Below are 14,675 nucleotides of genomic sequence, written 5' to 3'. Positions count from 1 at the left end.
TCCCTCATCTCCAAAAGTCACTCACAACTAAATTAGGATTTTGATATTTCCTTTCTGAGATAACAAGCAAGAACAGGGAGAGTTCAGAAGCAGAACAGCTTACACCAGCTCTCCTCTGTGAAGTCTATTTTGATATTCCAAAATGCATGGCCGATGTGATACTCAAATACTATTAAACACTTAGAGCAAGAGGTTTTTAAAATGACAAATCACCTGAAGTCAGAGTAATGGTTAACTCACAGTATAGCTCTTACAGAAAATATATACAAGCCATAAAATTAAATTAAAACCCTAAGCTTTAATTAGAGGACAAGAGAGATTTAATTTAGCTAATTTATTACCCTTAAAGTTCTTTTCTCTAACTTTCTAAGAGCATTATTATGGGATAATTCTCTTTCTTTGTTTGAATATCAGAATATGTTCCCATGTGAGGATGTAAGCATTTCTAGTGGATCAAAATTGAAATTACACCAAAAATTGTAAGATGAATTTCCAGTTGATATGTTCCTTAGGAGGAACAGAAAACATTTACATATTAGGGAAGGAACTATTGCTCTTCCCTGAGACAAGCTGTAAGTTCAGATGCAGTTTTTAGTCTTGATGTCACAGGAACAGAACATTATGCTTTAGCTTAGTCAAAACTGTCTTTCCCTTGCTCTAGGGAGAGATAATTTTTGGTAATCCACAGATAGCCATTCTTAGTGACAGTTTCCCATCTGCCTTATAAACTTCTCTGGAGGCTGCTCCGCTCTCTCCAGTTGTGCTTTCACTATATCACTGATGCAAAAACAGGTACTTTTTGCTCTCCTATTGTCATATTGAAAAAAAAGACATTTAATCTCCCATATATTTATCACATTGTTTTAATTAAAACGAGTAGTGAAACAAACTTGACCTGTCATATCCTCTAGAGAATTTGTTAGAACACACTCAGTTCAATAACAAAACTGTAGCTGATATTACAAATAAATCATTAGGTTTAGTAGTTCAGAAAAGTGTGCGGTACTTTACCTTGAATTCATTCTCCTTGTCCTTGGTCCCTTTGTGAAACGGCCTGTCATACCGGAATCGCCAGATGTGATTTACTTTGTAAAAGCTCTTGATGTTATCTGGAATGCCATCTCTCTGCAGGACTTCCTGGTTTTCTGGGATTGGTGTCACGGCATAGATCTGCAAGTCTGTATGTAAAGAGTTAAGGCTACCCCACTTCATTGAAATTAGTAAAGCACAACAACTCCTGAAGCAAGACAGAATAAAAAAACTCTTTTAAAAGTCTGTATCATTAAATGCTTCTAGACTATTGATAGTTTGGGAGAGGACCTTGAGAGATTTTTGATGATCTGTGGTTTCTTTGTTATTGTTTTGTTGATATTTTTTAAACCCAAAATAGTGCTACATACATGTTTTACATGTACAGGGAATAAAGGGATTTAATTAAATATATTCTTACATACAGTACACAATGTTGTGCTGACATTATGCTGTATTGTAAGAACATGAATTACTGTAACTTCAAATCTGAGAGCGTTATACTAGTATTTTTGGTTAAAGTAAGAATCTTAATTATCTGCCAATGAATTTTTAATGAAAACCAACAATTACACAAAAATAAATCCAAACATAATAGAGCCTTTGGGACAAATTGCAGGGGAATTCTCACCTACCATTTCCTTCAGTGTGGCACACTGTGATTGAAATTGGCTATAGGTGTACCTACATTTTTTGAAAGCATGAAAGACAACTGCAGAGTATGGGTTTGTGATTATGTGGATACACTGTGCTTCTGCCTGAAAGATGGTCTCATCTGGCTGATTAGCATGTTGCATAGCAATGGCATGTGGGAACTCATTCAACATTCGCTGCTGGAAGGCCTCCAGCCTTTCATAGTCATGTCCTCGGCAAACAAATTCCTTATTCTGAGCACAATAAGAAGAAAAAAAAAAGAAAAGAAAAAAAGAGCAAGTTATGCAAAAATAAATGGGTATCCAACACATAGATCCAAACACAATTTTAAATACAGTCTAAGGGCAATTCTTACATCATTTTAAGAAGGAAAAAATAAGAAAGAAGGCAAGGATGAAAATAAGAAATCTAAAAAGAGCAGGGAAGTTAACAGAAGAAGGAAATTCTACCATATAAAGAATGTTTTACTCAGAAGTCTGGAAAAATGAAATGATTATACTTAAATCTTCAATAAAAATTTGAAGGGAAAAATTGTTCTTATTGGATTAAAGTGTGTAGCTAACCTAAAATATCAAATGGTATAAAATATGTAACAAAAATGTAATGTAACAGACAGTTAAGACAATGAAAGAAGCTGAAAGTCCTTTCCATGAGGAACTAGGGAACCCCATTTCTTTTAACATGGATGCTCACCATGAAGCTGCACCATTATTTTCTTAAGACTGTACAACATGAATATAGATATAATCCAAGTCCCACATTAAACACGAGATGTCTGGATATGAAGTACCCACTGGAACTAGTTCCCAAATGGGTTGGTAATGAGGGCTTCCTGTCTCTGGACAAATCTTTTTTGGTTTGATTTTGCTTGTACACGTGTTTGAAATAAGGAAATCTTAACTATTTTTTTAAAAAACACTGTTAAGTGAACTTCATTTTAAAATCTATGTTAGGAAATTCTGAAAAGTAATTACTAAAGTTTACTTGAAGCAGATTTAGACAGAAACAGTATTTGTCCTTATTGTGCCTTGACAAGAGACAGGAAGCATTGAATTCTGAGATCCTAGACTTTAATGGGAACGCTATACAAAGCCAAATGCGATAGTGTTAATGTGCACCTACAAATTAAAATTTGAGAGCTTTATTCTGAAGCTTTGTTCTTTATTCCTTCTATAGAAAACATTGCCAGACTGCTTAAAGGAGTTATAAACTACTTTCCCACAAAAACATTAAATCAAATTTAGTTAAGTTTTGAGGTGTTCCTTGTTGGTGCGGCAAGCATAAATCTGTTCTTTAGGAGTGCTATGTACATATGACTTGGAAAATACATAAATACTTCATGTGCTGATGCATAAACAGTGAAGGGTTTTCAGGTCTGAAAATACTGCATTCTTGTGCAGACTTTTTCCAGTACTTTCACTTCATTTTTAGGACACATTTTTACGAACATAAGCATTCTATCGTTTCTAATTAACATTTTCAAATCAGTTTATCCATAAGATATATACAGGTGACTGTTAGACAATAAAAAACTATGTGCCCATCAGACTATTTTTGAGCATTGCTTTTATTGGAGTCTTTCATGCTGTATTTACAATTTGGAATTAGTGATTTTCCCTGCCACATAGGCAAAGAAAAAATAGGCTTTTAGGCCTCCACCACGCAGAGGAGGTTTCTTCATCGCTTATTTGAATTACCATAGGAAGAGGAGCTTGGATTACGACTGCAGCGGCTCCATGAATAAGATGGATTCTGTTCTCTTCCCAAGGTGACAGTCAACGCAGCAAAACCACTGCAGACTGTGGAAGAGGGGAACAGAATAACAAGAATAACATTTCCAAGGGCACTTCAGTAACCTCAGAATCTAAGATTAATGTTCAAGAGTACCTTTATGTATCTACTCAGCTTTAGTACGCTGCTAATCAATGAAACTCAGCATGTTGAATTTTTAACTCATTTTAAGAAAATGGAGATTGGAAATGTAATTACTTAGATGCTAAATTACTGATTGTCCATCTGCCAAGCGATACCTCTCTTTTGATAGCCACCTTCTGAGCAGCCACCGGCATGAAATGAACAGAACAGTGGGAACAAGGTACAATGAAAAGAAGATGGTGGTCTGTGGAATAATACAGGTGGATGGATTCCAATACAAACAAGAATCTTAAGTCTATGTGGGACTCTGAAAGCCTAGCATTTGTCTTTCTGTTAGACAGGATCTTTTCTTGCCCCTGGAAACAGGAGGATTTTCATTAATTAACACAGAAAATTCCCTATTTCTCATAGGAAAAGAACTCATATATGGTATAATTAATTTCTCTGGTAGGGAAAGTGATTATGAATGACAGCATAAATCCCAGAATTACTCCACTCTGTTTATTTTCTATTCACTTACCCTCAAGAAGAATGGAAACTTTTTCCCATAAAATCCAACTCTGAAAAATTCTGGCTCCAAACGCTGTTGATCCATAATTTTATCGTACAAAGATGCTTCCATCATCTGGGTGAGATTGAGAAGAAATGCAATTAATGTTTTTTGAAAACGTATCTTTTCCTTAAGCTGTCAAAAAATACAAGGTGTTTTAGCACATTGCTCTGAAACACTGGAATTGCATTGCATCTCTGAGCAACAGCAAGAAGAACTACAAGTCTCGGAATGTATTAGATTGAATATTTATATTTCCTAGTGACCTGAAAGCTTCCAAGAACTAAAATAAACCCCTGCTTTTAACTATGAAGTACCTATATTAAAAGAGTAAAAGATTAATAACAAAATGTATAGCTCTTTAATGAAAAAGTGAAGTAACAGAAACACGATATAAAATTTGAAATGTGACCTAGCAGTCTTAATTATTCAAACACGTGGCAGTAATGTGGTCAGTTTAGAGAGCAAACTGATTTCTGTGGAACCATATTCCAAATGACTGTATTCAAATCATACCAGATTCCAATGATTTAAGTGTCTAACGTGAGTTCCTTGACGAATCTCACAATAGCAATTACATTTTTTATTTTATTTTTACTTGAATTTTATACTGCTTTAATTTTACTCAAAACACTGACACAAAGTGTACTTTATGTCAAATTCCCTTTTTTGGAATGATTTTCTCCTGTTTTCAGCAAAACATTCTCAGTTCATAATCTTTTTTATACTATGAAAAAAACAGTATTAGCCCCATTTTAGCTAACGTAGACAGATATTTAAGGTGTCTATGATACCAGTAGCTGCTAAGATTACATTGGTATGAGAAATCCCCTACCCCTCCTTTTCGGGTTAACACATAGGTGGCACAGATATAGTAAAGGATATTGACAAAATCAAATACAGAACACATTAAGTGCAGTTAAACATCTATAAATATATTATTTTATTCACATGATGGTAGTTTGTTTTTGCTTACACAATTCTGTCATTGGGATATCTAAGTATGGAGTAGGCAGATCACAAGGAGTATTGCTACACAGGCCTGTGTTGAGATTTTTGTATCATGTTGTTAAGCAGCTCTGGATTAAAGTCAGTCCCAGCAGCAAGCATACCACACGTACACAAAGTTTTAAAAGGAAACTAATATACAAAATTGAATCCATCAGAAACAGACATGAAAAAGGAAGACCAGATTATCTTCAAAATGCCACAGCAGCAAGAATGAACATACAAACAAAGCTCTAAAAATGACAGAGAAAGCAGGAAGACTGTCAGAAAAGATTCCTGTTGGCTTTATGATATTAAGCAGATCACATTTTTATGCAATAAACTGATCTGTAAAGTTGCATGTTGCTTGTTGCAAACTGTTTGTGTCCAATTACAACTGCAAAGACATGTCACTGCTCCTAGCAAAGGACTGCATAAAGAGAACATTCCCTGGATAAACCATACGAAATAAGTGAAGCTGAATTAGTAGATACAGTATTTTTGCATAGGCATACGCACAAAGGGGGTGCTGTACAGGTACAAACATTGCAAGACCTCTTATTTTTCCATTTTTCTTCAAAAAGCTTACACTCCTTGTTATAATCTTTGTTAGAGAAAACAAGTACAAGCTAAAAAAAAAAAAAAAGATATTTTCAAAGCTAACTGAGGGGCCACTCGGTGGCAAACTTAGGTTTCGAGGTAATATTTTATATCCCAAATTAAAAAAGCTTTTGGATCTGTGACTGATGAAAAGTTCTCAGGTACGTTACCCTCATCTTGCTGAGGTTTCTGTAGTCATAGTAGCTCTCATACTGTTCAGCAATTTTTCTACATAAGATAATGCCATTTTCCCAACACTGCAAGCAAGTAAAAGACATTCAGTAATTTCACAGCGACTGTTTCATGAGTTATTAGTGAAACCTGTTCTTTCTACACTAAGTCATACTTCCAGTAACTGAATATAATTGAACATAGTGTTCATTAGACATACAGATAGCTGCTGAGTAATAGTGAGGAATTCTTTGAAGGATCTATTTAGAGACTTATTTAATACATGAGTCTTACGGGGCAATCACTGCACAAGATATAGGTCATTGTAAGAGTGATGCCTGTCTCTTTTGAGATATGAGACTGATGCAACAGAGTAAGATTTTCACATTTTAAAAATGTGTTCTTAACATATCCTAATTAATTTTTGTAGTTTGGAAAATATTTCATTGTACCATATAATTTAAATTACAAACTGATTACAGAATTTTCTGGAAAAAAATATTATAATTAGCATAGGTTTGATTACATTTACAATGCTTACCTGGATATTATACTAGCTATGCAAAAATGCAATGAATTGCCTGTTTATCACTGAGACAAATCATCGCACAAAGAGCATATAAAATTTTAGATTACAGGATAATCACTCTTGCTTAATTCATAAGATTTCTCAGAGATAACAACGAACTGTGACTCCCCCCCTCCCCAATTCCCTTTTAGAGATTCTGCAATTGCTATTCTATAAGATACAACATGATTTAGTAGGTGCAAGCATAGTCCTTATAATCCAGACCCCTGAATGTTATTCCTCACTTGGTCACTGAGTGAATTGCATAAGCTTCCTTCATTATATGGCTTGTTTTCATCACCTTCAAAATGGGGAGAAATTATACCATCTTTTATAAAGTGCTTTGACACAAAGAGAACTGCTACACAAGTGCAAATTATTCTCACATTTAGTGTGGGAGATTTCTAGGATACAAACACAGGATTAGAAGGAACCTACTGTGTCGCTAAGTAACTGCTTAATCAGGCAATGACAAACACTTCCCCCCTATATGAGAAAAGGCTGCAACACTGGAAGCAATGCCATAAAGTGAATTAACTACCCTTTCTAGATCCATTCAGTACAATAGAGCTATTTTACCTTTCCCCTATCAAAGTTTTGTATGATGGTCAGATGGAGATATTCTTTACGTTGCCACTCTGTTTGCATGGGGTAGTTGAGAAATTCTCTCAGTGGCCGATCAGACCACTCCAACAGCTCGTCGTACAGCAAGAGTGTGTAGGCAGCCTCTGTAAGACAAATTACACCACAGTACATATGAGCACCAAACAAATAAAACAGACAGAGAAAGTAAACAGAAATGTGAATACTCTTACTGATATGCATCTTTTTAATGGATAATCGTTTTATTTCAAGTAATAAAACAAATGGTATCGGTAGTTTTGGATGGCTACTATCCACAGCTATAAAAACTTCAGCTGACAATTTTCAAACACTAATTAAAGCGGAGTCACTGGGACAGTTTTACTGAATCTGACAATATAAAGGAAACAGGGAAATTAAGAAAGAAATTCCTGCTTAACCTTAGACTTTCCTTCTGCTAAGGAGAAGCTCTCAATGGTTCTGCTGTCTGAACAAGAGAACACAGGCTGGAGGTTGAGGAACATCAAGAAAGAGGAAAGAAGACAGATAGGACTATGGATAGAGGCCAAAAGAGATCAGGTTGGGAGGGAAATGGAGAAAGAAGTCTTCTTAATAGTCTTGACTTATTCTATAGTTGAAATAAATTCCTCTCAGCTGACTTAACACTCTGCTGTAGGAAAAAAAGAAATGCACACAAAATTTCTCTTTTTGTTCCTTTTTTTTTTAAAGTTTTGTACAAATCAAACTTATTATTGCTTTCCAGTATCAGAGAACTGTGAAGTAATCTTTAGATCATGTTTAGTAGGAATTATTAGGTAATAACAATATTACTTTTTTTTTGTTTTAAACTTTGCTTTAAGGAATTCCTCAGAAACAGTACAATGAAACTAATACTAAGAGAAACTGCCCAGTGCAAAGTCAGACTTTGGCCAAGTACAAAACGCCAGAATTAATACTGGTTATGACAATTCAATTTGACTAACTATGTATATGCGTTATTGTTTTCTGAGTTAGTATTCAATCTATTTTTCCAGCCAGAGGACTATTTTGCATTATTCTGTACAAAGATGGGCCATGTTCTGAGGACGTTCTGCGCGGGAGGAAAAAGTTGTCGACTGGATTTTTTTTTATTGCAGGTTTTATATGCTGAGTAGGCAAACTTGCCCCAGACAACTATATTCTACTTCTGACTCTGCCATGTAAGTTCCTGAAAGATTTCAACCACACTATACAGAGATTGTTTTCTAACAGTAGTAACAGTAGTGTTCCTCTTAGATGTTCAGCTTAAAAACCCCTGGATGAAAAACCATCACTGCAGCAGATGTTATGGCTTTGAATCCAAATGTTGTAAAACGCTAAGTATGGTGCAAAACAATGCTGTATCGCATACACAAGGGGGACCAGTTGAACTTGCACAGACAGTCTTGATTTTGGCAACACACTGCTTTCAGATTGCTAGACCAGTAACGTACTTTTATCCTAGTTGTTTCAAGCTACAATTTGGTAGTCAAAATATGCAGCAGGTTTACATAACAATTAAAAAAAATCCATGAAGTTGATGATAAAGTATTCAAAATTCAAAGAAAGCAAAGTAGCAGATCACAAACAGATGTCACTATAGCTCACAACGACCCTTTCTTTCTAACTTGTCATGTATGTCCTTAGATTTGGTAGATTTTTCTCAGTCATACTAGTATCTTTGTTTGTTTGTTTGTTTGTATGAAGTTATAAATATATATAGAAAGTACCTAAACTAAGAATGGCTATACTTGACAACAGGTCTGAAGGGTCCCTCTACCCAGCATCCTATCTCTGGCAGAGGCCAGTATAACAAATAGCGTATTGGTACTGATTTGGCACGGAAGAGGTCTGTAACTATTGGCTGTGCCCTGAAACAGTAACAAGAGAGAAACAGGGCTGATTCACAATGGGGGAAATTCAATTTATACAAGAAAGATTCAAAAAACCTAAACATTTCTAAGATGGATATTAACAAAGACTATCTCATTACACTTGTCAGGTGACTGAGGGGACACAAGAGGATCCAGCACATTTATGTGCTTCGGCCTCGAGAGAGTTAAATTTATAGCTGTAACTGAGTGCTTGGTAAAGAGAGATTTACAGATAGGTCTTTTATTATTAGGAAAAAAAAAAAGGACTTTTTTCACAGAGAATTATTAGAAAGTCCTGTAAACTATACTGCAAAAGAAGAGAAGAATATTTTAAGGGCAAGCTGGCTTCATCCCTAGATGAAGAAATGGTGAGAAAATTATGCAGTTAGCAAACTAATGGTACGTGTAATAATGCTGCCACAGTAGCAAAATTCTCTTCCTATTCCCACGTACTTTAATTCAGACAATTTACAAAAGGTTTGTGTGTTGTTGCAGATTGATAAGGCAAGGATAAGGCAATGGATTACATAAATCTATGTTCTAGTGGAAAGACTGCCCCTACCCCTATGCCATGGGTGTGAGCCAATCCTTCCTTAAGTTTCCCCCAGCAAAAAAAATCTTAGTCGTGGAATCTACCATGACAAAGAATGCAAAAATCACACGTGTTAATAATAGATACACAGGAAATATAACAAAGTGCTGGAGATACATTGTGAGCAATTTCAGATAAGAATGGATGGCAAAACAATAATAAAATAAAAAGATTCATATCACTGCTGAAGGTAAACTGGACAGAGATTAGCAGCCAATGTGCAAAGGGAACTCAGCGTTGCTTAAAGAGTTACTAAAATCTGTTATGTAAAATCAGGAAATTAATAGTTTGTCAGAAAAGCCAGTTTGGACAAAGAAACTGCTTGATAAACAAAGCTCTTACTGCCAGATCACATGAGGAAATGAAAATCCTCTCATTAATACACCCTGCTATTTAGTTGAGATTTTAAACCCATGAACTGTGAAGGGATGGTAGAAATTCCAAGCTAAGGATCTTTCCTGTGGATTTCAGAAAAGCATAAGGAAATTCACTGTGGCAGTAGGTACCTGTAGCCTGTTTACTAGTGTACCCCAGCCAACTAATCTACTTTTAAGAATTAAAAAAAAAAAATCTGCAGAGATTCTGAACAAACGCTGTTGCAATTGCAATCACTGGGGAATGGATAGAGGTATTATAAGGTCAGTTGAACATTTTGGCAAAGACTGTTTAGTTTAAAGAGATACTGATTTTATCCACTCCAGCTATCCTTGATAGCATGCAGTCACCCAAATGAAGTACCCCTTTTGCTGTATAAACAACAACCGTGCACATTATCTTTTTATTTCTTCATTTAAATGATAATGGCCTGCCCTGCTGCTAAATTGGCACTGAGAAATACTGGACAATAGTACTGCAAATGTGGTATGCAAAGATTCAAAAAGACATCTCTGTTTCACCACAAGTAAGTTATATGGCTCTTACTTCCTTTTTTTTTTTTTTTTAACCAGAAGTAGGAACACACTGCACCAAAGAGCTAACCAGCAGCATTTGGGAGAGGGAGTTGAGGAAGGGAAGGGGCTCAGATGCTACCAAACCACTTCACAAAAGCTTCCTCTAAACTTCACTCCTCTTGGGTGAAGAATGACCCATCATACATTTATTGCTAGCGTGTATCAGTAGTAGTTATTTCAATAGGGCTCAGCAAGTAGCAGAGTTGTAGGGCTGAAAATAATCCTTTTTTTTTTTTTTTTTTTGAGACTGAGAAATTAAGAAAGGAAATTAAGCAGGAACAGCTGAATCCTGCTGTTGCCTGGGCCTGTATGTTCTGCACTGCGATACAGTTTGTAGGTTTACAAAAGGCTCCAAATCACAGTCTAGTCCTAAATGCCTTTTCCAGTTTGTACAGTTACCTGTGAAGTTTTGTGCTTTCAGATGTAGGTCATAGAGCTTATGAATGTAGCGAATATACATCTCTTCTTTGTTCAGTTCTGTCTTGTAAAAATTCTGCAATAAAATTAATTTAGTAATGAAATGCAGTAGGTATTAAATATATTAATTACAAACAAAAGATATTGAACATAATGCTATAGAAATACATCTTATATTTGAAAGTTTCACATGTACAAAGGCATTACACAGAACTTCAGTAATACGATGAATAGTTCCATTAAATTATCAATAGACCAGTCAACATGCTCTTGATTTTTTTTAAATTATCTTAAAATATAAGAGGAAGAACCTGACAAAACTGAAATCTGATGTTTCTTTCTCTGTAACATTTAACCATTTAGTATCTTGCTGGAAAGCTCTTTGTTGGTTTTAAAATGCTGACAGCACTCTTAACTTTTGTATTCATATTTTAACAAAATATCTACTGCCTGGTATGTCTACTCTTCATTCTGTCATAGCAAAATATCAGGAGGACTTTGGTAACACTATAAAGAACTGTTCAGTACTGGAAACGGCATAATCCCAAATGAAAAACATGATTTCTTCAGCCCTAAATGACACTGGGAACTGATGCATAAATATTGTACTAAATGATTGAAATATAAAAAGTTGCACTCAAAAATAATATTCAGGACAAAATTTCTACAAGATTTCTGGCTAGAGATTTCTGGATGTATAACTGCTATTTGTTGTTACTTGGATAAAATATAGGAAGCAACATAATGTTAGAGGGAGAGGAGCACAACTCTACAGCACTGTCCACAAGTGTTGCCATACTCACTAAGGGCCTTGCAGCTACAGTTTCTCTGGTAGCTACGCTTAATGTTCAGGATAACCTGCTTTGGTTAACAAAAATTTATAGGATACAAGAATCTTGAACTGGTTCTCCTTAGCAATTAACAATTTGTGTTCTATTATTCAAATCTCCCACTATTTGAATTCTAAGCAAGTAGCCAAAATGCTTCCCTTATTGGAAAGTATTCTTACTGTGTGACATTTTCTTAGTTTGAGATATTATCAAAGAGAAAAGTGGGAGGATCATTATGAGAGTATCATAACAAAAATACTATAAAGTACTTTTTTAACTGGCTTAAGAAAATGACTACTCATCAATAGCTCTGTAATGACATGCCCCCTTTTAGGCCACCATATGACTTTATAATCCAAAGACTTCTCTTTTCCTTCCACAGTGTGTAGACCAGGAACAGATTCTTTTCTTAGAAGAGAAAATGAAGAAATATCTATGTGTATATTCATGCTTACCTGTCTGAAAAAAAGCATATTCAATAACACACAAGAGCAAGCAATAAGGCCTCAAGACAAAATATGTCACTGAACTACGGTACTGAACCTGTTGGCTCTTACCCCTGTGTGCTAAAGGCCCCAGTACTTGTCACAAGTCTAAACTATACATATCAACTGGTTTTCTGAAGCTCAGCCCTGATAAAGTCCAATTGGTCTCTAAGGCAGACAATAGCAAGACAACCCAGTCACAGCTCAGGAGATGTGTCATGCCAATATAGTGACAAAGGTGTTTTTTTTTTTTTTTTTTTTTTATCAACAAACTATTTCAAGACAGAAAACATAATAGATAGTCTTCAAAAGGAGACGTGATGTAAAAAGTAGACTTCCTTAAGTATGACAGACTTTTTTTTTTTCCTTAAGAAAAAACATCTTGAAAACAGCATTCAAACAGGCAGCACGAACATGTTCTACCTAAATGACATCATGTCATAGGCCAGTGTAGAGCATCACAGGAAAAATCTCCCCTTTCTAATAATATTTAATTCTAAATGAATACGATCTAAAATATGAATTTAATGTTAAACAACAATGAAGACCAGGGATGCCTGAGAAAATTCAGAATGTTACCAAAAGTTACTCTATATTCTTTCAGTGCTTTTGTATGGTTCTGTGATGATTTCTTTCATCAGAAATTCAGCTTTCAAATGTGAAATTAGGTCATTTTTACATACGAGGAACTCCACTAGACCCCTCTTACACCAGCTTTTCTGAACAGACATTACTAATGTGAAACCCAACCCTGGTGTTCCAGAGTGAGTAGAACAGGAAAAAAATCCTACCTTTTCCTTTCATCTAAGTTACTGATACTTATACAGAGCCCTTCAGCATATTGCATGATGCAGCATAATTCCAGTGAGTTTGATAACTTGGTTGACTTGGACAATTCTATTTCCCAGAAGAAGAGCACATACCTCTACAGCAAAACAACATAAATATTCTCTTTTCATGCCAACCAGTCCTCTTATCTTTGGAAGTCAGAATACCTTCAAAGTGCTGATGAAAAACTAAGTGTTGCTTCCTCTTCTAGCCTTTTATTTTATACATTCATCTAATTACCCTTTGCATGAAACATCTTTTGGAGATGATAAGCAGTTCATCCATCATATGGACAACTAAGTGTCTTAAGTGGTGTGCTGCTTTTGTAATGAAAGCTCCCTTTTCAAAATTAAACATTAGTTATTTCTCTGATAGGCAAATAGTAACATTTGTCTGAATGTTATTAGGGTAGAAAAATCTGCCTTAGCCTGTACAAGTCATGGGAAATCCTATTAGAAAGCTTTATGATGTTTTGAGGTTCTTAAATGCTTCAATTTTCTTTTTGTGAAAATCTTGAATGAATGATTTACTAATAATAATTTAAAAACTCCTAAGTGATAGAACTAAAATAATTCAGGTGCTTTAAAGAATTCAAATCATGCCAGAGATTTTGACAGAAAGACAGCTGCTCTATGGCTGTGTAGTAAACATCGTCCCTATTCGGAAAGCACTATTTCCCTGCTGAAGAAATCCTTTATTCTTTTATGTATAACTGCTACTTAGAAGTGATACCAAATTGTTTCACTGACATCAAAAATGCAGAATTACAAGTCAGCTTTTGCTTTTTTTTTTTTTTCCCCATGGCTAAAAATAAAGCTTTCCAAAACAATCACCATGAAAATGGAAATTTTCCAAGGTTAACAGAAATCAACAAACTTGTCAGTAGAAATTGGCCTAGAAGCAAAATGTACCCTCTAAACATAAACGAAATATTTTTCATACTATGGATTTGCATTGACGGTTGATGACATGAGAAGCTCTGGAGCAGCATGTCTGACTCTTCTGTTGGGAAGAGCCTGCAGTCTTCAGAAGATATCCCTTATATAAGATATAAAGTATATCCCTTATATGATACATCCATTCGAAACAACCTGAACAGGCTATTGAGTAAGACAGGAAACTAGAGAAATCATGTCAGTTTTGTTGGGTTTTGGGAAGGAGGAAAGGTTTGTTTGTTTCTAAGAACTTGGGAGACCAATTATATTTGCAAAATACTCTGGTGAATTTTATATAGCAGGGAGAGACTGAATTTACCTAGTAGGGAGAGAATTGAATAAAGCAGTACAAGAATCTCTCAGAACTCAACTATACAATGCCAGAGAAAACCACTGTATCAATTTCACCCTGAAAAAAAATATTAGCGATACTAAGCACGGTATTTCTGTCAACTAAAAATGCATCAAGAAGCAGGCCATCTCCCATTCAAATATGTGGTTATATACTAGGAAATGCTCAATTAGAATCAAAAAGGATGAGATAAAAGTATTATACAAACCAAAAGGCTAACAGTGCAGCCAATCTTTTTGCCATCTACTTCTCCCATTTTCATGCAGTCCCTGAAACAGAAAGTAATAAAATTCAAATGGAATGAAGTTTATCCTACTCTTAACATGAAGCACATCTGTCATTCGCCATATGACTACTGTAGATTCATTTGATTTCTTC

General features: G+C 35.2%; 1 protein-coding gene across 6 annotated transcripts in view; it reads right to left on the bottom strand.

Moving 5' to 3' along the window:
- DOCK4 (dedicator of cytokinesis 4) overlaps nt 1-14,675 on the bottom strand; it is a 251,424-nt gene that overhangs the window by 23,892 nt on the left and 212,857 nt on the right. For all 6 annotated transcript variants that reach the window (XM_083800778.1, XM_083800781.1, XM_083800782.1 and 3 more), the window contains exons 34-40: nt 14,506-14,566; nt 10,850-10,943; nt 7,014-7,162; nt 5,866-5,952; nt 4,079-4,183; nt 1,775-1,916; nt 1,012-1,178 (exon numbers count right to left, since the gene is read on the bottom strand). In XM_083800778.1, the coding sequence (XP_083656904.1) occupies nt 1,012-1,178; nt 1,775-1,916; nt 4,079-4,183; nt 5,866-5,952; nt 7,014-7,162; nt 10,850-10,943; nt 14,506-14,566 (805 nt within the window). The remainder of the gene's footprint in view (nt 1-1,011; nt 1,179-1,774; nt 1,917-4,078; nt 4,184-5,865; nt 5,953-7,013; nt 7,163-10,849; nt 10,944-14,505; nt 14,567-14,675) is intronic.

Source organism: Anser anser, assembly GCF_964211835.1.
Source record: "Anser anser genome assembly, chromosome: 1".
NCBI lineage: Eukaryota > Metazoa > Chordata > Aves > Anseriformes > Anatidae > Anser > Anser anser.
The sequence above is the reverse complement of the archived record's forward strand: the minus strand, read 5'-3'. Positions and strand labels throughout refer to the sequence as shown.